This window comes from Colletotrichum destructivum, chromosome 4, assembly GCF_034447905.1.
Source record: "Colletotrichum destructivum chromosome 4, complete sequence".
NCBI lineage: Eukaryota > Fungi > Ascomycota > Sordariomycetes > Glomerellales > Glomerellaceae > Colletotrichum > Colletotrichum destructivum.
Genome location: NC_085899.1, coordinates 4333952 through 4352421, shown reverse-complemented (window position 1 = coordinate 4352421; position 18470 = coordinate 4333952). Strand labels below are relative to the sequence as shown.

The window sequence follows — 18470 nt, the reverse complement described above, 5'->3', positions numbered from 1 at the left end:
AGTGTTCCTAGCAGCTTTATGCATCTACTTAATAGACCTATGTTACTGAAAAGTAGTAGAGGTGTCCCGGTAAAACCTAATTTATAAGATTTTAATTGTTAATACAAAAGCCTAATGCTGGCTTTGAACGCATGAAGTGTTCGGATTAGACCGAAATTACACAGTGAATAGTGTACTTAAAATAGTTTCTTTCTAGCAGGCAACCTATACTACAGCTGAACTGTGTTGTCAACCCCGCAATATTAGCGTTACTAGCCTTCCATACTAAGTTTCCTAAGTGCCCCGTGCACACCAAAAGCATATGATAAGCAGAGAATTCTTAGGCATGTGGGGGTTTAGGTTTGTAATCTGGGTAGGGATGCGTGGCTACAAGGTGACAAGATTATCCCAGCCGTAGGCCGAATAGACATATCTAGACAATTATCAAAGTTCAGATTACCAATTACTCACTTTAGAAAGCCAAGGTGAAAAAGTAAAAGTAGAATATAGCATTATACAACTTCAGAGCATTCTCATATGTGTAGCTTATTGATGTGAAGATTGGCGGACCCCACAGATCCAAGTATAAAGCGAGCGGTGTTTTCCTGCCACGATGCTCGTTCTTCATCACTCCAACACTCACTCACTCACTTATCTCTCAAATCACACTCTTTATTAGCTTTTCAGCTTCACACTCTTTAAAAAGCCGCCATCATGAAGTTCTTTGCCACTCTTTTGGCCGTTGCCCCTCTGGCTACTTCCGTCATGTCCCGCGCTGTTGACACACTCGACACCCGTCAGAACTCTTGCATCGGCTCGACTTACCCTGTGTTGAGCGTCAACCATGTCGATCGGAAGGAAATCCAGGGCGAGATCGATCATCGCGGCTCCCTTGGATGGATCGCGACCCCGGATGTCAGTGTTATATTTGACTTCGGCGCTACCACACCGGCCAATCCCCGGTTGAACTTCCAGATTCTCAACAAAAACTCAGTCACTTGGAAGGCCGTGATCCTCAGCAACTATGTGGACACCATAACCACCCCGGCTAGGGAGACCGTTCGCATTTCGATTGACGCTGCTAGGCAGGTTGGAGCCGACTCTATCCCGACTTTCCTGGATGGATGCGTCCAACTCCCTCGCTTGGATGGTACTTGGTATGTGCAGATGGAGTCCTAATCCAGTCTGAATCAAGTCCTCCTACCTAGCCTGTTGGCGTATCTCTACATAAAGTACTTTAGCTAGCGCAGCAAGGGGCTACTATGTACTTTAGCAAAGCTACTGTAAGAGGTGTTTAATAATAGATCCTTAATTAAGCCCCCTAGTGTAATCCCTAAACGCTCGCTGTACGCTCATGCTCAGTCTTCTGCATTTTTTCTGCCCTTCTTAAAGCCATCGTCAGGAACAATTAATCTTCGAATTCTAAATCGTCATCTCGCAAGACTACTATGCTGTTCCGAGTCTTGCGCTGAATCTTCCCACGAGAGCACGTTGCCATTATGGATATCTTGTCTGCCGCTCTAACCAGTGTCCTGACTGTTACTGCGTTTGCCAATCTCGGGTTAAATCAACACCCGCCAGGCCAAACAGCCAGCATCCGGTGAGAGCGATGCGTGTAACGGCGGCAGAGGCATTTGCTGAAACGGCGTCTGTTCCGACATCAACAGTGCTGGAAACACCACAGATCCAACAATTAATGCTGTTTGGAAGTAGAAAAACCGCATTATCTTCTAAACTGGGCCGCTTAGTTTCACTTGTACTTGCGCGCTTAATGAGATGGTATATGCTGGGGTCGGGTCAATAGGGCTATTTGGTGCCAATATTCCTAGACCTTGAATACCGACCTAGTCAACTACCCATCACTTAAACCTAAAGCCCTACGTAAACTGCAATTGCTTACGAAGAGAACGCAGGACTATCTTTAATCTTCTATACTTTACATGAATATGCTTGCTTCCAGTATAGCATGAGCAAAGATTTATCATACTTTTTTATTACAAGGAACGCATTCTAGCTACCATCACTTCCAATCTAAACCCTGCAAGTGGTTCTCCTGACGCAATGATTGATTACGCTGATCAGGCAAGGAGGAAGGCAAAGCTGAGAAGACACGCAATAATCCCGGCGACGGCACGAGGCTCTTTTCGGATGGCGCTGCTTTCGTCGGTGTTCAAAGCATCCGGCATTTCCTCGCCATCTGAGTTGAACGTCCTCATGCAGGTGAGTTGCACGATAGGGCTGCCTCCTTCCTCGTCGTATAGAACCATGAAGATGGGAGTCACTCCTGAGCGGCCACCCGAAGATCGGCTGCTGACCTCTCCTGTGGGAAGAATCTGTCGCATCTCAGCAACTCTGCGGAGCTCGTAGCTCTCGGGGATGACGGGCTGGCAGCCTTCGCTTTGGAGCCGAACCGGGCTGGGAGAAAGGTCCGCACCGGAGATTGGGCCTCCGGTGATGTTAATGAAGCCGGTGTAGCGTCCGCAAAAGGACAGTTCGTGGTTGATGTTGGTGTTGAGAAATTGCGCCAGCGACTTGCATCGTGGCAGCGAGGTACCTCCGGTCTGGTTGCTCTGAGCGCTTCCAGTGTATTGGAACCGCTCTACTAAACTGGTCATTTCGTTCTGACAGCTATCGGGCATTACTGCGCGGCAAGAAGTTGTGTTTCGCGCGCTGTCCTCCGGCAGTCCAAATGTCTGCGCCTGATGTTGCAACATCAGGGCACATACGGCCCTTTCGTTGCTCGAGTTATGGTTTGGGGGCACGCCGACATAGAGCGTCTGGGTGGAAAATTGGTAGCCTTCCTGGGATACAAGTACGCCATCTGGGCTGCCGTCAACAAAAGTGAAGGAAAGTTTCTCGCCCGAGATGACGAGGACTTCAGAGGCCATTCCCACCCCAACGGCGCGAGAAGAGTTGGCCGATGCACAGACGCCCTGGTTTTCGGAATTGATGCAAGAGAGAGCGCTGCAGGACGAGATCTCTGTGTCTTGGGCAGCAACCGAGGCTATAAGAACCACGCCAGCCAACAGTGCTCTTCGCATGTTGATTTAGAATTGAAAATGACGATGTAATGACTAATTCGGTCGATGCCAACGAGTGGTCTTCTGTGCAAAGGCGAAGTCCCAGGTCTCTTTTGTGAAATGGACTGGTAGAACTGGGTTGGCACTGCTCTCAAACAGTCCGCGTCCGATAAGCTCTTTTGTGGTTGATGAGACCGAGACAACCAAAGGATAATTGACAATGATGTCACTGCGTGTTTGATTCCGAGCTTGATATGAGCTGTTCTTCCTCGCTTGGCGACAGCCTTGGCCAACGCCGAAAACCAAAACCGATGGTTGCCGCTCGACGATTCTCTTGGACAATATGACGTAACTAAACAATAGGAAGCAACGCCTCGTGAGAGCTGAGCATCATAAGATCGGGCATGGCTATTCCTACGCTGATGATTCGATGGCCATCGGCGTCGCAGCAAGGTTGCATGCATGTATACTGCCGGAAATGCCCTTAAATCTACACATCCAACCTCTTGGCTCTTGGCTCTTGGCTCTTTGCCCTTCCTGGCCCTCGTCGCAGCTCTCTCCGGGTGGCTCGGGACAAAACCAACCTTTTACGATCGTGATGACCCCGGAGACTGTGCTGTTTGTCTCTGTGATTCGTCGAACCGCTCAATGCGCGTGGGCACCGTCTGTATGAGTTGCATAGCGTCCACCTTCGTCAGGTGTCGTCCCGTTGTTGGTGATCTCGTAGGCCCAACAAGCTCGGAGAGTCGCCGAGCGGAGGTAGGGGAACGTCGAAGAAGGAAAGCCGAGGGTTCACCCTTGCATAGAATGCCTAATCTGGTCTTAGTATCCTCGCATTCGGGCGTTTCGATCCGTGGGTAAGCTGACAGAGATATGGGACCCATTTTTTCATCAGTACGCGTGCGGTGCTTAGCTCCAACCACTGAGGTTGTCTAACTTGGCACGTTGCTATGATATTTGGCAAGGCCGATATCATGTCAACTAGTCCATCAATTCTCGTTGTTCCGCATCTGGTGTTGTTTTCTTGTCAAAATGCTGGACTGTTATTCTTCTAACTCACCGGGAATTGGAGAAGTTCGTCAACAAACTCTTGCCAAGTGGTTGTTACATCATGTAAACAATTGATTTACCTTGACTGGATCTTGTTCGCGTTCGAAACGGCAACCCACTGCCGCTGTTGTCCAGAGATAATCTTTTTGACGGCGCCGGAGTTCACGGCTCTTATGATTGAACAAGACGAGGTGTGTTGTCCGTAAATCCTGCAAAACAAGACTCCCCGGTCTAGGTAAATTTAGACAGACGAGGACCAGATGGCTGACTCTTTCAAGCAAATTGAGACCTTTGAAAGACAGAAGAGACGCCTTGAACCGTACTGATGATTGTCGCCAGCCCGTCTCGCGACCAATATCCATCCGAGCCGAGCATCTGTGGTTGGCTGATTCTAGCTGACACAAACTCTAAGATGGTCAGTCATATTTAATCTCTTGCAGCACCACTTGAACCAAACAAATCCTTGATCTTATAAATCTTTCACATCCATCATCCATATCACCCCTTATCTTGAGTTGTTCATTTATCTCGGAATCTTGGAGCCTTTGGAAAATGCAGCTGTCATACCCCGACCTCGTTCAACGGCTTTACAACCTTGAGCGCCTTGCCGAGCCACCGTCTCCGGGTGAGCGCGGTGGTTGCATGTCGAGCTATGACCGGCGATCTCGCTATGACCCCGAGAAGGGCGAGTACATTGACTGGGACGCCAACAACGACGGCAACGGGATCATTCGCAAGGAGGGCAAGTGGGTTGTCGCCTTCGAACAGCGCGGACCGGGGGTCATATGGCGCTCCTGGTCGGCCATGCCCGACACCGTTCGTATACAAATATTCATCGATAAGGGGCACGGCGGCGAGCCCGCAGTTGATATGCCATTCCGGGACTTTTTCGATCGTTTTCAGGGCATGCCGCACAACTTTCCCTCCATCGCGCCGACGCTGTCCCGCGGCCGTAACAGCTTCATCCTCATCCCTTACAACAGCTACGCAAAGGTCCGTCTTGGACCGGGCTGGGGAGCCTACTATCACTTCACGTACACCTCGTTCCCGAGCCATACAACACTGCCGCGCTTTGCCGGTACATTTGACCGTGAAGCATGTCTGACACTGGCCGCGGCTGACCGTAAGCTAAGTCGGCGTGGCTGGGCCACGCTCCCTCGGTCGAAAGGCGACACGCTGGATACACTCACGGTCACCATCCCTCCTGGCAAGACTCGCAGTGTACGAGAGCTCATGGGCAACCGAGCCATAACCGGTATCCGCGTTGTGCCGCTGGATCTACCTCACGACTCTCGCCGTACGGCCAAGGTCTTGCGAGAACTCGTCTTGCAGATAACTTGGGACAATGACACGTCACCGAGTGTATGGGCCCCGCTCGGAGACTCCTTTGGCAGCGTTCCAGGCATCCAGACGTACCGTTCCCTCCCCCAAGGTTCGACAGACGGCGGCGGCTTTTACAGCCACTGGTTCATGCCATTCTCCGACAGGGCCATGCTCGAGGTGACCAATGACGGCGAGAGAGAGCAAAAACTTTTTTTCACTGTCTGTCAACGCCCGCTCGACAAGTCCGCAAAGCACATGCTGCGTTTCCATGCAAAATGGCACCGAGACGCGTTTCTCGAGAAGCCCATCAAAGAAGGCCGAGATATCGACTGGCCCATCCTGATGCTGAACGATGGGCCGGGCCGTTTCTGCGGCGTGCAGATGCACATCTGGAATCACTGGGAGGATCCCGAGGTACCAGCGAAGGACTGGTGGTACGGCGTCGGCGGGAACAAGTCGATCGATTGGTGGTGGGGGGAGGGGGACGAGAAGTTCTTCGTCGACGGCGAGAAGTTCCCCTCCACATTTGGCACCGGCTCGGAGGACTACGTCGGCTATGCGTGGGCAGCCGAGCCGCCGTTTCCGACGTTCGAGAGCGCCTTTGCCTGCCAGCCTTACGTCGAACTGGATGCCAACGGTCACATGTCTGTCTGCCGCTTCCACGTGTGCAACGACGTGCCCTTCCAGAAGAGCTTCGAGGCTTACATTGAAAAGTACAAGCCCAACGAGTGGGGTCGTGGCAACAAGTGCCTGTACTCCGTGGTTGCCTACTGGTACCAGAGAGCTAGGGGCCACGACGCGTACGGGAGGGTCCCGGTGACGAAACGGTACTTGGAGTGGAAGAGCCTCCGCCCTGTCGGCAATGGAGCAGAAGGGAGCGGGGATGAGCTGTGACGAAAGCTCGATGCCCACCTAATCGTTGAATGACGGGTGGTGGGTGGTGACGCAGTCGGCTTGTTCGTGGGAACTCTCTCACCGCAAGCCGACATTGGATTTAGAGTTACTCTCTGTATTCTCGGACTTCTCAGCTATATCTTACAGCTGCACTTCGATCTGCGCTTGCCCCGTCTGTCTGTAGACCGCGCCAAGACGCAAAAAGGAGCTCAGACAGCCTTTGACTAGGTGGCTCTTCGTGACCTTAAGTACAGCATCGTCTTGCCAACATATGTAGGTCGTCCCTCATCCCAAGTCCAATGTGTTGTCAGCCACTGTTACTGACAAGACCCAGAGCGAACACATGCCGCTAGCCATCGACTTCCTCCAATCGCTCATGTGTCTTTGTACTGACTACACAGAGGTCGACATTAATGTCATCGTGCCGGATTCAGGCGAGGTCGATGCGTTCAGGGGGGCTGTGGACAACCTGACGAGCTGCGGGGATACCTTCAGCATTTTCCCTGTCCCACCGAATAACGTGAACGGACCGAAGGCGAATGTTCATATTATCAACATGTTTGACATACTCCCGCCAGTGTTTCATTCAATAGTAAATGGAAAAAATAACGCGCGAGGATACATCGGCGGTGCTACGAGAACGAGGGAAGTACCAGTACCAGACGATCAAGAAATTGGCGGCAGCCGCGACGCTCGAATACGACTACGCGCTTTGGCTGGACTCGGAGTCCATCGTCGTCCAGCCATTCAGCATACGCCAGATGTTCGATACCTATGTCGCAGCCACAACGGTATGGAGATGGCGCAACACGAACCACGACGTGATGCGTGACATGATGTCGGGCTCGGCCGGTATGCTGAACCGAACCATCGAATCCTTCGGTCCGGCGTTCTGGAACTTGGAGAGCCAGGAGTGGATAATCGAGAAGACCGTCATCGACGACCTCTTCCAGTACGTCGAGATGGTACACAGCCAGGATTTTTGGTCGGCGTGGGCTACGCACGGCGCACCGTTCGAGATCACGCTTTACAACATGCACATCCAATCCCGAAAGCTGGAGACCACCGATCCCATGTTTACAAAGTACCGGATCTTGGAGTCTGAAATGGAGATGGAGAAGTACGGCGTGTGTAAGTTCAGACAGCATTTCCCTCTGTAGACATAGCCACCGTCGTGTTTCTCCGACCGGCCGATTGACTGGCTTGAATAGTATCGGCGAGCTCGCAATATGTCAAGGAGGCTATGACACAAATCGGACTGTTGGAACGGAGTTGGCTGTTTCTTCAGGTCCCGGGAGTAGCGCAGAAGCTATCCAAGATGTTACGAAACTACAGTTTGCAGCTGTACCGGCTGGACGATCTCGACATCGCGCCACCGGAAGTTATTAACAGGTTCCTCCTCGACACGCCAATACACTTTCTGTGCTCGGGCGCGCCCCCTTTACATAGTTGGTGGGAGGGACGAAACAAATTTGTATAAAAGTACTTTTGCTTTGTAATAGATAAATTGGCTTAAAAGACAAACTCATCTTTTTAGAACTATTAGAAAAAGCATTAAATATAAAGTATGTTCTAATAAAACAATACCCTTCAGGGTTGCCACAGGAAGTCCTACACAGGACCTGTGGCGTGTGCAACTGTGGCTGGTGACATTGGACGCTCACCAATGCCCTTAGTAAGCGCTCTCAACTAGACTTATCACCAAGCCGGTCACAGCAGATTCCTAGGCTTCTTCGAGCACTTCTCAGTCAAGAGTCCCATCCCTACGCTCCTGGCCTGCAATAATATCGATCGCAGTAATTCAACTAGTACCTGCACTAGCATCTACACTGTCTCTTTAACAGGCGTCTAAATAAAAACAAGACAAAAACAGTGCAGCTAAGTAGGTATGTTGACACTAGCGACATCCAAAGCACGTCTCTTAGATAACCTTGCGTCCAACCCCAACGAGCAGCACTCTCTAGATCATCCACGTTAAGCATGTCAACGTTCTCCTCAATCAAAATCTTCCAGATGTAATCCCTGTATCCGATAGGCCAGTCAGGGATATCCCAGTACCTGGACCTGAGCCCACTTTGCCTCGCTACTTGAACGTGGGCTCTCACTTTGTTCCGTTGTTCCTCGGTGAAGCCGGTCCGAACCGATCCAATTGTCGTCTTAAAAGAAGCCGAAGCATAATATGCATCATCTGCGGACCATAACTGGCCCGAGTTGCTTGCCAGCTGGCTAAGGGGGGCCGATAGTGGGTCAGGAAGCCGCCAGAAGTTATTATCCTGTGCCAAAGTGCTCAACGGCGCATCTATGAATGTGTCGTGATAGGTTTCGTAATCGGCGTAGCTTCGATGATTGTGGTCGAAAAAGGTGGCTCGATCCAGAAGGCCCGTCCCAACGACTGTGATAGGGCCTGGCCAGATGCCTTGCTTGGTAACAACTCCTGGCGACGTTTCCATTTGTTCAAAACGTGTGAGAAACTGTCTTTTTCGAAGCGGGTCAAGCTGCTTTACCAAAAGCGGCCAGGTATCTGTGGGGTTTGTTTTGACGTCAATCAGGAGAACAAGGGCCATATCCGGCCGGGTGTTGAAGATACCGCGGGCCTGTTCGAATGGCGTGAAGGACCCTTGTCGGTTTTGGTGCTCGAGGATTGTCAGCAGCGGATCTAGGTACATCTTCTGGAGGGTACGCTCGCTCGAAAGAGAGCCACGGTCATGGCCAACCAGTAGATCAAGACCGTTGTCACTAAGCCAAATATCGGCCTCCACACTCATACAACCTGCCGCAAGTGCCGAAAATAACGGGTATGGTCGCCAGTAATCGTTGTGGGAATGGCAATTTCGAGGTACCACTGAGCGGGTGAAGTCAGCCAGCCAGCGAGAGATGCCATCAATTGGCTTGCCATCAGTTGTGATTTCATTATTCGAGATGAAATCGTGAGGCAAGACCGCCCTGGCGGAGAGAGGCTTGCAGACAAAAACCAGAAAATAGAGCAGAATTCTGCTTAAAGTAAGTCTACGGCCAGTTACTGGCAGCTCGAGATTACAGCTTACATTATGAGGGATGTTGCAGCGGCTATTCCGAACGTGGGGCCCAGCATGCCCGTCGCTGCCCATCCGGTCATGTAACGCCATGTGCCTCTGCATAATCCCAATGAAAGTATCCAGAGCTTGTGAGGGAGCTTGCTGAAGGCATAGAGGCCTTCTGATTTGCTGTCATGACTTTCGTCCGGCGCCGAGGAAGTGGCGGTGGACATTGCTGGCGAGTGGTCCGAGTAGTTGTTGTTGGCCCAACGCGGGCGTCTCGACCCATAACTCATATTTGGCGCACACGAAAGGTTCAGTATAGGCTGAGTAAGACTGCGTAACGAGGACTAATATTTTGAACTTGGCGTGGATTCTGGAAGAATTTCGGCATCTGTGCTCGTTCTTAACAGCTCGCAGCCTGGCCTTGTGCGAGAAGGACTAGAGGACATTTCAGGTAGCCAAAACGACTGCTCCGCCGTATCTAAGCAGCCGGGATCGGCCGAAGCTGGTCGCACCAAAGTATCCCTACACATATCCAATACCAAGGCCTCGCCGCTTCCATTCCTATTTGCTCGTGTATATTATGGAGACTGTGGGGTTTTCTGAGGTCGGTAACCATGCAAGGTTTGTACATGATCGGTGGATACCACTAATTGCTCAGGGAGTGTCCGCATCGTGAGATGCATTGTTCACGAATCCTGTGACATGGCCAACAATAATGCACGTGGCTCCGTCTAACTTCTCTTCCTTGGGCACAAAATCAAGCGGGGGTTGACCTCAGTGCGACCACGCTTTGACCCCAGCGATGATACTCCGAGCTGATTTGACTCGGCTGATGAGTTTCGTTTGAAATTGTTCCTTAAAAACATAACGTGGCATTATCTCCAGAACATAAACGAAAACATTTGATGAACCAGCGATCGTACAGTGCGTTAGCACAATCTATAAATTGACAGCATGAAGGAAGGCCAGATAGTCTGCATCCTCAAAAGAGACTGTTCAAGAGATAGTGCAAATCTGACAAATCTGCCAGTGTGCGTAGGGTTTATTGACAAAATTACTCCACAATGATTGAAGGTTAGAGCTTCATACACTTCTTCCAACAGTATTGCATCCACTTACTTGCCCGGATACTTTGAAGCAAACCGTGCAATTGCCGAAGGTCATGTTATCTACTGCACATGCATGACCTTAGCCGAAGACAAATTGTGTCGTTTGTTTAAGAAAATATAAGAACCTCATTTCTAGAAGAGGAGATGTTGCTGAGATCAATGGCGCGTTTAGCAGCTGCCGACGTTGGGGTCGGCGCTAGGCATATTAGCTCAAGGCATTCTTAGAAGAAAGAATCGAGGGTAAGATTCTTACCGAGGCCTCCAAGCACCCTCATTGTCTTCGCCGCCAAAGTTGCAGTTCGTGATTGGGTTCTTGAGGAAATGGATGCAGGTGGCATAGTCGAGTGTGCGGCGGGGACCGCCGTTATCTCCGTTCCTCATGCGAAAATCCACCCTCACGCCCCCGCCCATGTTTTTGCAGCCGTATTTGTTTTCGCCGCCATTGAACTCGACCCAGTTCCATTCCCGGCATTGTTCCTCAGCGAGACGAAGAGCATCAAGCCTGCTGTTGCCCCAGGCCTGGCCTCCTCCATAGCAAGCAGAAGCAGACGCCGCGAAGGCCAGGACGGTGGTGAGGGAGAAATGCATTGTAAGAAGATAGGGAAGGATGTTTCAAGATTGTGAGTGAGATGAAGATGATGAGTGAGAATAGAAGGAGAAGAGTAAGGGAGCTTTTGATCTATTTATACAGTTTGTCTCGCCGAACCTACTCTCTTGGATATCATGATCTAGTAGGCAGAAAAGATAGGTACTGGGAGCTGCAGGAGATGCGGAACCACATCCTGGCTGATGCGAACTTGCATGCAGTCTTTTGTTGGAGGTTTTCCAGGTCAGTTGCACGTTGTCGGACGCTCATGAACAGCAGATTCAATGATTATGGATTGTTGACCCTGCGATAGGTTGGGCTACATGGGAGCTGCAGTGGACTCCGTCGAGTCCAGGTCGGTTTGACCGCAGCCATGTCAAATACGACAGGCATTAAAATGCATTCACACCCTCAAGCTCTACCAAACACTTGTGGCCTGGGACAAGAGGTATGTTGAAAGTACTCAGGACATGCCCCATCTGAAACACACATATCACAGTCATCACTAGACAGTCTTTTCTGGATTGGTTTGTTGGAAGACAGATATAAGCTCAAAGAGCACCAATTACAACGTCTGTCCCATGCTTAATAGTTTAAAAAGTCAGTAAGAATGAGCAAGAATAAAGAAGGGGTTTAAAGCATAAACTAATACACATACAAACAAGGCCTTAAGAGGAGGAGCATTGGTAATGCTTCCTGGTATTAAAGACCTACAGTCGCAAGGCAGTAAGCCCCACCATGTTGCTAGGATTTCCATCAAGCAGAACAGAAACAGGAAGGTCATTTTAAACCAGGCTTGCTTGCTTCATTGTTTGTTGGCTGAGCTGCAAGAATGGCTTATACTTTTCATGGCTGACAAGAAGCCCTGCGGGACCAAAAGGCCCAGTCCAAGATGTAATGTATCCTGGAAATGGGCGTCACACGCCGCTTTACAGCGTCAGTCCAAAAGTCCTGGCAAGGGTTAACGACACAAGTTTGGATGGTGATGGGCCATAACTTTAAAACTGCAACTTGAACTGTGTAAGACTATCCGGAAAGGTGGCTATTCAACTCCATGCTTAATGGCTTTCAAGCCCTCCAGACGTACTGGACCAAACGAAGTAAGACATTCAACTAGTTCTGATCCTCCTTTCCTTGTGTTCTGCTTTATGAGGCTCTTCTGGCTTGTAGCTTTTGCTTGGAGTCACTTTAAAGATCCTCTTCGTGAGCTTTAGGCGCTCGCGAATTTATGGGGCAGCGTGCTAAAAGCGATAAGCTCAGTGTTGCGGGAACTAAAAGCGAGCCTCTTTCGGGGTGACTTCCGACTGGACTGTCGGTCTCCCCTGTCAGCGTAGTGGATATTCTGGAATGAGGCAACGGCCTGACAAGGCCTGAGTCATATCCCTCTTGGCTGCTCTTAGACTCGCCGCAAGGCCCGCTCCACCGGAAGATACCGACGGATGAAGTAATGGGGCCCGGCCCTTCCGGTGTCACACCCGCACAGAAGGAGCCCCTTCGCTCAGTTGGATGGACCCTATAACGGGACTTGCCATCCCTCCTTTCTTTTTCGACGAGGAACGAGCACCCCCCCTGTAGGGCTAGTTCCGGTAAGAGTTCCGGCACCTGTTGGGCGAAGCACCAAACCAACCGCCAAATCAATGTAACCAAGCCAACCAACAGACTTTTGTCTGGTTCAAAATTGCTCTCTGTGGGGAAAGTTGCCACCCTTTTGCATATATTTGATCACAGACTGGAGTTGTGCTCTTCACGTCTTTCATTTTGACTTGATGATTGGCCGAATACCAACTGGCTCTGACTCGTGACCTGCAACTGGAACACTTGGCAAGGGAATCTTGAATGGGACTGGAACTTTTGTCACAGGAGCTTTTGCTATATGCACGATTCACTGAATGCAGCGTCTCTTCTTCTCATCCATTGAGGTGGTGGAGCAGGAACAACCCCTAGACTGAGACAGCCCCTTTTCTGTCACCAAAAATCAGCTCGTGCCACTTCGTTTGACCTTTCAGGCAGATGCCGTCCCAATCCACAACCGTTGTTTCCGCCCCGTCATTTGACCACCTGAAGCTTTTGATCGTTCTCCTACCTGAATCCTCTGGTGGTCCCCAGTAGACAATCTCCTTTTGCTCTATTGCTCCAACCGCAATCCTCGCCAGTGGCCTTGGACTTTGACTTTCCTGCTGCTGAAGCTGAATAGTGACCAAGTCTCGAAGATGTGGGTAAAACCACGTCATGTTCCACCAATTCTCCAACCTCCATGCTTTCAGACCCGAGATGTACGCATTGTGATGGATTGCAACCGGAGCGTTGCCGAAGAAGAAGTCAGTGTAGAGAGGGACATCAGCCCATGAGAGTCCACCTCCCTGCAAAGGGCTGTGTGAGCCTCCGAGATCTGTTGGCACATCGGGCACTCTGACACTGCCTGGTACTCCGGCCTTCTCTGACGCCTTCTGCACGGCCTCTCGGTCAACCCATCTGATAAATGAGCCATCCTCTTCAGCCGAGCAGGTTGGAGGCATCGTGCTGAAGGTGTAGTCTAGGCCGATTCCGAACTCAAAGCGCTGCCCGTCGAGAGCTGCTTCCGCAACCTTCCGAACTTCCCTGGACAAGTCCTGCGGACGGTTCTGATTGACAGGTGGCAAGACAGAACGGACCCATTCGCGCCACATCTCTTGTTCTCCAATGACCTCCGCAACCAAGGCCTGGTCGCTCCATAGTTGACGCCCTGTCTTTGAGACGGCTTCGACCTTCTCTACACACCTTCGAAGTGCCGCTCGCAGAGCTCCCACTTTCCCCATGATCATTCCGCTGTTCACGCATCTCGGTCGAACTCTCCTGTATTTTCTTGCGGAGTCCGCAGAAGGGTCGATCTTGTCCGTATCTTCTCCGTAAAAGTCCGAAGGCAGTGGCGAGTCAGGCCAGTGAGGGTAGTTGGGCTGAGAACCGGATTCTGCGCCAGGTTGGCAATCCTTGGCTGTGGTGATGAGTATGTTTTGTTTTGGCGGGGAGGCGGGAAACTGAGGGTCGTAACCGGAGTCCGTCCACGTTTTTTGCAGTCTTTCGTCCGCCTCGAGGTTGGACTTGTGGAATCTCTGAAGAAGAGCTGAGGGAGGGAGCTGAAACCATATGTCGTAGGCGTCGACCATGAGTGCGATGTCGTTATCGGTAGCGTGGTCCTCTTCGTAGAGCGTATCAAGCGCAAAAAGAAGGGACTCCAGTTTGGAAATGTGAGAGCCTGCGAAGTGCCAATCTGGCCGGTTGAACTCTCCGTTCCAGTTCAGCAGGGTAGGCATTGGATACCCAAGAGCCACTGCAGAATGTACGACTTTGCATAGGTTTATGCTGGGGCCATCAGCGGGCATAAACAACCGCAGATGACGATGGCCAGTAAAAGAATCGTTTTCCAGTGCCGAGAAATTCAACTCTGCGAGCTTCTGACGAGTCTCTGCCCACACGTCGGTCTCTTTGGGCCAACTGTAATTAGATGTTTTCCCCTTGGACACAACGCCAAAAGTATCAGTATATCGTTTTAAAAAGGGGAACAGAATACGAGAGAGGCTAGACCTTCAGTAACAGGACGTAAGGAAAAAGACAAGAACATACCAAAATCAAAACAACCGTGAGGATTGTAAGTGTGATCCAAAGTAGACCGAATTTTGCTGCGTTTATGCAAGCCAGCACATTACCCAGCCGCTTGTAGATAGTTCTTGCAAACGGTGACCGAGTCCCCGCCATTATGTTGCGGGTGAAGAAGAGTTTCATGAGTGGTGCTGCCGAACTGTGATCTCGAATACTATACCGGAGAAAAACTGTCTTTCCATCGTCGTTTCCCAAGTACAGTTAAATACGCTACCTGATTGGAACAGCAGGGGTTCGATGAGTTTACTGCTCCAACCCAACTGCCCCCCTGTCACATGTGCCAAGGGTCATTGCTATAAGATTTCCATCCACCCCATCTCGTGTTCAGGGAGCGGCCCGCTTTTGGCGCGCTTACCACAAAAAAAATAAAGGGATGCTTTATTTTCTGTCACCCGGGTGTCTAGTTATGCCCAAGCAAGTTTCTGCGGGGTTCAGGTAGGGATAGTGGGAATCGGCTGTCATATCGCTTGTGTTGGAGCTCGGCTGGGTGGGTGTTCCGGGCGGAAACCCTTGGGTGTAATGTCTAGCAGGCCAAGCAATGATGGTCGTTTCTGCACTCCTCAGAATTTCCTTTCATCTTCCACTTGCTTCTCCTCGACCTCATTGTGTCTCTCTCTCTGGTTTTCCCCCCTTTCAGCCTTTCAGGTCCTGCAGAACTTTGACTTCCAACTGAGATGCACACGAAAATGCCTTCCAGCCAGCTGGATGGCCCGTTTGTTACCAAGTACCGTACGCGAACGTTCTTAGGCTTTGTACTGATAGGTTCGCTCTCCTTCTCTCACCGACTTTTGGCAGTTTAGTTTGAGGATGCTAACTTCGTCTTCACAGGTCTTGCAAACACCATCCTCGCACGCGTTAGCCATGCAGCAAACTATCTCATCATCCCATACCCAAAGGCCATCGTCCTCCTGCTCGAGCTTCTTCCGTCTTGTCTAGCCAAACTATTGCTACCGTCAGTCTTCGGCTACATCCCTCAAAATTTACGCCTTGTCCTGTTGGCTGGATTATGGTTACTAGTCAAGTTTGTCGTCTCCGCTACGCCCCCGAACGTACTGCCTCCTGTGCGCGTTCTGATGACACTGTTGGCTGCCTCCTCCTCGGCTGCTACTGAGCTTTGTTGCTTGGACTTGGTTCGACGTTATGGTCGCCTCGGGCTCATTGCCTGGGCTGCCGGCACTAGCCTTGGCCAAATGGCAAATGCTACATGGCCTTTAGTGCTGACGTCGTCCATGGGAATGACACTGAGGGAGGGGACTGGATACATGTACCCATTGGTTTTCACGATTCTGCTTGCCTACTTCGTCGTATTGCCAAGTACTTCTCCTGCAACTGGCAATGGAGATGTTGATCTGGACAATCGATACACAGCGAGCTACTACGATACATCACTGATGGAGGCCACCTCGACGACACTGGACAAAGATTCAAGGAAAATAGCTCGGAACCCCGGAATGCTGGCTGCTGTGACGATTCAGTACCTACCTACAATTTGTCTTGCATCAGCTGCTCAGGCCATGGTGTTTCCCGGAGTAGCCCTCGCCCTCGATGGTTCTTCGTTTTCCTCCCTTCTGTCATGGACATCTGCGCTTGCCTTTGCGCTTTATCTTGGCAATTTCACAGCACGATTGTCAACAATTCCATTTCGACTTGGAAACCACAGGGTTGTTTTGATTCTATTAGCCTGGATGGTGGCCTTGTTGTTGGCAGACTCTATCTTTTTCCTTGGTTCTAGTTGGGTTGTGCTTGGTGTGGCCCTTATTTCCGGCTTGTTAGGGGGTCCAGTGTACATTGAGGTGTTCGACGGCGTACTGAAGGCAGTTTGTGACCATTCGGACTGCTTATTGAATCTTGGTATCGTCAGTGCCGGTGACACAATGGGCAGTCTGTTAGGCGGGTTGGTTGGATTGCTATGGGAGGCGGCAATTTGCAGTATGACTGTAGATGCAGGGAGGTTCTGCCACAGAGCCCGTTGGAATCGAGACTACAGTCTGTAACTGGCTGGGCATGTGGTTGACTTTGTTTCAACCGCTTGGTAGGGGTTCTCCCTCATGAGTGTTGTTATTAGCACAAGTACAATAGATGTAAGCGACAACGATCCAGCCATACTTGAACAACGCGACGGTGTGTTGGATAGAACAAGCACGACACCATCCAATACAATTGATGCGGAAGACGAAAACAAAACTGCATGTTTGTATTTTAAATAGGGGTTGTCTCGTAGCCTACTCCAATTGTGTGCATTGAACACTGTTACATGCAGCTATTCTAAAAAGTGAAGTCATACAACTCCTACACTAAACCCCGCAACTGAATAGTACGCTAGACACGTGGCCAACTGTGCTGTTCCCTGACGGAGTAGCACCAGTTACGTACCAGACATTGCCCGTGGAGCGAGCGACCGACGAGGCGGATCCAAGCAGGGGCGAGGTGGCAGCCACGAACTTCCCTCCAAGCAGCAGGTCAATCCCAATGACCTCCCGAGGGCCGTTGGTGGCGACGTACGCCCATCTACCGTCTCCCGAGAGGGCAAAGTCGTCGCCAAAGGTGATGCCGGAGGCAAGCGTCTCGACAGGGCCAAGTGCTTCTCCGCTTGCTAGAGATATCGGCACCCTGGCAAAACGGCCCTGGTCTAGGCTCACGAAATAGAGGTAGTTATCGCGGATCCGAATGCCATTCACCCCGATCCCCAGGCCTGTGGTCAGGGGAGCCATTTCGGGCTCTTGGACGGCCGTTTCGTAGACGGCCGTGTCAACGTTCAGGCGTATGACTGTACCCCGAGAGGAATCCGAGATGAGGAGCCTCTTGGTGTCGTTGGTGGAGAGGCGAGCCATGCCGTTGAGTTGCAGAGCCGAGGGTATTCGGGTAACCAAAGAGACTGAAGCCGTCTGGAGGATGGTACCGTTCCGGAAGGCCTGGAAGTTGCGAAGGTCGACCTTCCACACCCCGTTCGAGTTTTCTGTCGACGTGAGGTTGGAACCAACGACGTAGAAGATGTCCTTCTCAAGCTCAGCAATCCCCAGGAGACCTGTTACACCGGAAATCCGAGCAACCGGGATCGGCGGGTGTTCTCTATCAGGCGACAACCCGAACAGAGTCGACGAAGCGACGGAGGTAACCAGGAGGTCACCATTGTTGCGGACTGCGATATTCTCTAGCGACTGGGTTTCCGGAATGACTTGCAAGGTTGTGACGCTGGTTCCGTTTTCGTGGCTAATGGGAGTCGACAGAGCCGGGGGCAAGAAGCAAATGGCCAACAGCCCGAATACACGATGGGCGGACAGCTCAAAGAACATCATGTGGACTATGGCGAAACATGAAGAATAGGAATGGAGACATGGCGATATTTTTTACAATTCCATGAGAGCGAAGGCTTTGATTAAGAAGAACACGTGAATCCAGGAGATAGGACACTTAAATCCGAAATGTCAGCACCGTCTCCGCAACTCATTGCTGACAGCCATAAAGTGGATAGGCCGGACCCGCCGAAAGATTGGCAAGACGTTGAACCAAGCCTCCAAGTTGGAAACCTTGTTTACAGTATGGTTTACGATGGGCTACGATAATACCTTAGGGAAGCCTTGTACGTCACCAGTGGATAACGCACCGGCACATCCTCGCGATGAAGAGCGGAAGCTAGGGGTTTGATTTCCACGATCCTGTGTCTGCCCCGCCTTACCTTTTCTCGAGATCAACAAGAGCGGGGGATCGAAGTACTGTTGAGAGGGTTTGACTCGTGGAAGAAACGAGAAACAAAACAGGAAAATGTAGCAGAGACGATGGTAGAGAGGATGCCCTATGATGCTAAGTCTAGGCTAGTCGCCAACTCCTTCGTCTGAAAATAAGCTTTACAAAA

General features: G+C 50.9%; 10 protein-coding genes across 10 annotated transcripts; 5 read left to right on the top strand and 5 right to left on the bottom strand.

Annotated features, from left to right (window-relative positions):
- Positions 1-557: 557 nt before the first annotated feature.
- Positions 558-1298, top strand: CDEST_07264 (uncharacterized protein). The gene has a single exon (XM_062923423.1). It carries the CDS (start codon positions 694-696, stop codon positions 1156-1158), a length of 465 nt encoding a protein of 154 aa, XP_062779474.1. The 5' UTR covers positions 558-693; the 3' UTR covers positions 1159-1298.
- A 496-nt stretch (positions 1299-1794) lies between these two features.
- On the bottom strand, positions 1795-3094 carry CDEST_07263 (uncharacterized protein). The gene has a single exon (XM_062923422.1). The coding sequence runs from the start codon at positions 3018-3020 to the stop codon at positions 2058-2060; it is 963 nt and encodes a 320-aa protein (XP_062779473.1). The 5' UTR covers positions 3021-3094; the 3' UTR covers positions 1795-2057.
- Positions 3095-3647: 553 nt separating this feature from the next.
- CDEST_07262 (uncharacterized protein) lies at positions 3648-3925 on the top strand (the record flags this gene model as incomplete). Its single annotated transcript, XM_062923421.1, has 2 exons — positions 3648-3856; positions 3895-3925. The coding sequence occupies 2 exons, from the start codon at positions 3648-3650 to the stop codon at positions 3923-3925; spliced, it is 240 nt and encodes a 79-aa protein (XP_062779472.1).
- Positions 3926-4601: 676 nt separating this feature from the next.
- Positions 4602-6266, top strand: CDEST_07261 (uncharacterized protein; the record flags this gene model as incomplete). The annotated part of the gene is made up of 1 exon (XM_062923420.1): positions 4602-6266. The coding sequence occupies one exon, from the start codon at positions 4602-4604 to the stop codon at positions 6264-6266; it is 1665 nt and encodes a 554-aa protein (XP_062779471.1).
- A 343-nt stretch (positions 6267-6609) lies between these two features.
- On the top strand, positions 6610-7746 carry CDEST_07260 (uncharacterized protein; the record flags this gene model as incomplete). Its single annotated transcript, XM_062923419.1, has 3 exons — positions 6610-6858; positions 6929-7397; positions 7478-7746. 3 exons carry the CDS (start codon positions 6610-6612, stop codon positions 7744-7746), a joined length of 987 nt encoding a protein of 328 aa, XP_062779470.1.
- A 297-nt stretch (positions 7747-8043) lies between these two features.
- Positions 8044-9633, bottom strand: CDEST_07259 (Putative PLC-like phosphodiesterase, TIM beta/alpha-barrel domain superfamily). The gene has a single exon (XM_062923418.1). The coding sequence runs from the start codon at positions 9401-9403 to the stop codon at positions 8084-8086; it is 1320 nt and encodes a 439-aa protein (XP_062779469.1). The 5' UTR covers positions 9404-9633; the 3' UTR covers positions 8044-8083.
- Positions 9634-10156: 523 nt separating this feature from the next.
- CDEST_07258 (uncharacterized protein) lies at positions 10157-11039 on the bottom strand. Its single transcript, XM_062923417.1, has 2 exons — positions 10649-11039; positions 10157-10591 (listed from the first exon to the last, which is right to left on the bottom strand). Exons 1-2 carry the CDS (start codon positions 10981-10983, stop codon positions 10564-10566), a joined length of 363 nt encoding a protein of 120 aa, XP_062779468.1. The 5' UTR covers positions 10984-11039; the 3' UTR covers positions 10157-10563.
- Positions 11040-12921: 1882 nt separating this feature from the next.
- On the bottom strand, positions 12922-14271 carry CDEST_07257 (uncharacterized protein; the record flags this gene model as incomplete). The annotated part of the gene is made up of 1 exon (XM_062923416.1): positions 12922-14271. One exon carries the CDS (start codon positions 14269-14271, stop codon positions 12922-12924), a length of 1350 nt encoding a protein of 449 aa, XP_062779467.1.
- A 706-nt stretch (positions 14272-14977) lies between these two features.
- On the top strand, positions 14978-17954 carry CDEST_07256 (Putative batten's disease protein Cln3). Its single transcript, XM_062923415.1, has 2 exons — positions 14978-15379; positions 15446-17954. The coding sequence occupies exons 1-2, from the start codon at positions 15292-15294 to the stop codon at positions 16609-16611; spliced, it is 1254 nt and encodes a 417-aa protein (XP_062779466.1). The 5' UTR covers positions 14978-15291; the 3' UTR covers positions 16612-17954.
- On the bottom strand, positions 16669-17954 carry CDEST_07255 (Putative six-bladed beta-propeller, TolB). Its single transcript, XM_062923414.1, has one exon. The coding sequence runs from the start codon at positions 17911-17913 to the stop codon at positions 16912-16914; it is 1002 nt and encodes a 333-aa protein (XP_062779465.1). The 5' UTR covers positions 17914-17954; the 3' UTR covers positions 16669-16911.
- Positions 17955-18470: the final 516 nt, after the last annotated feature.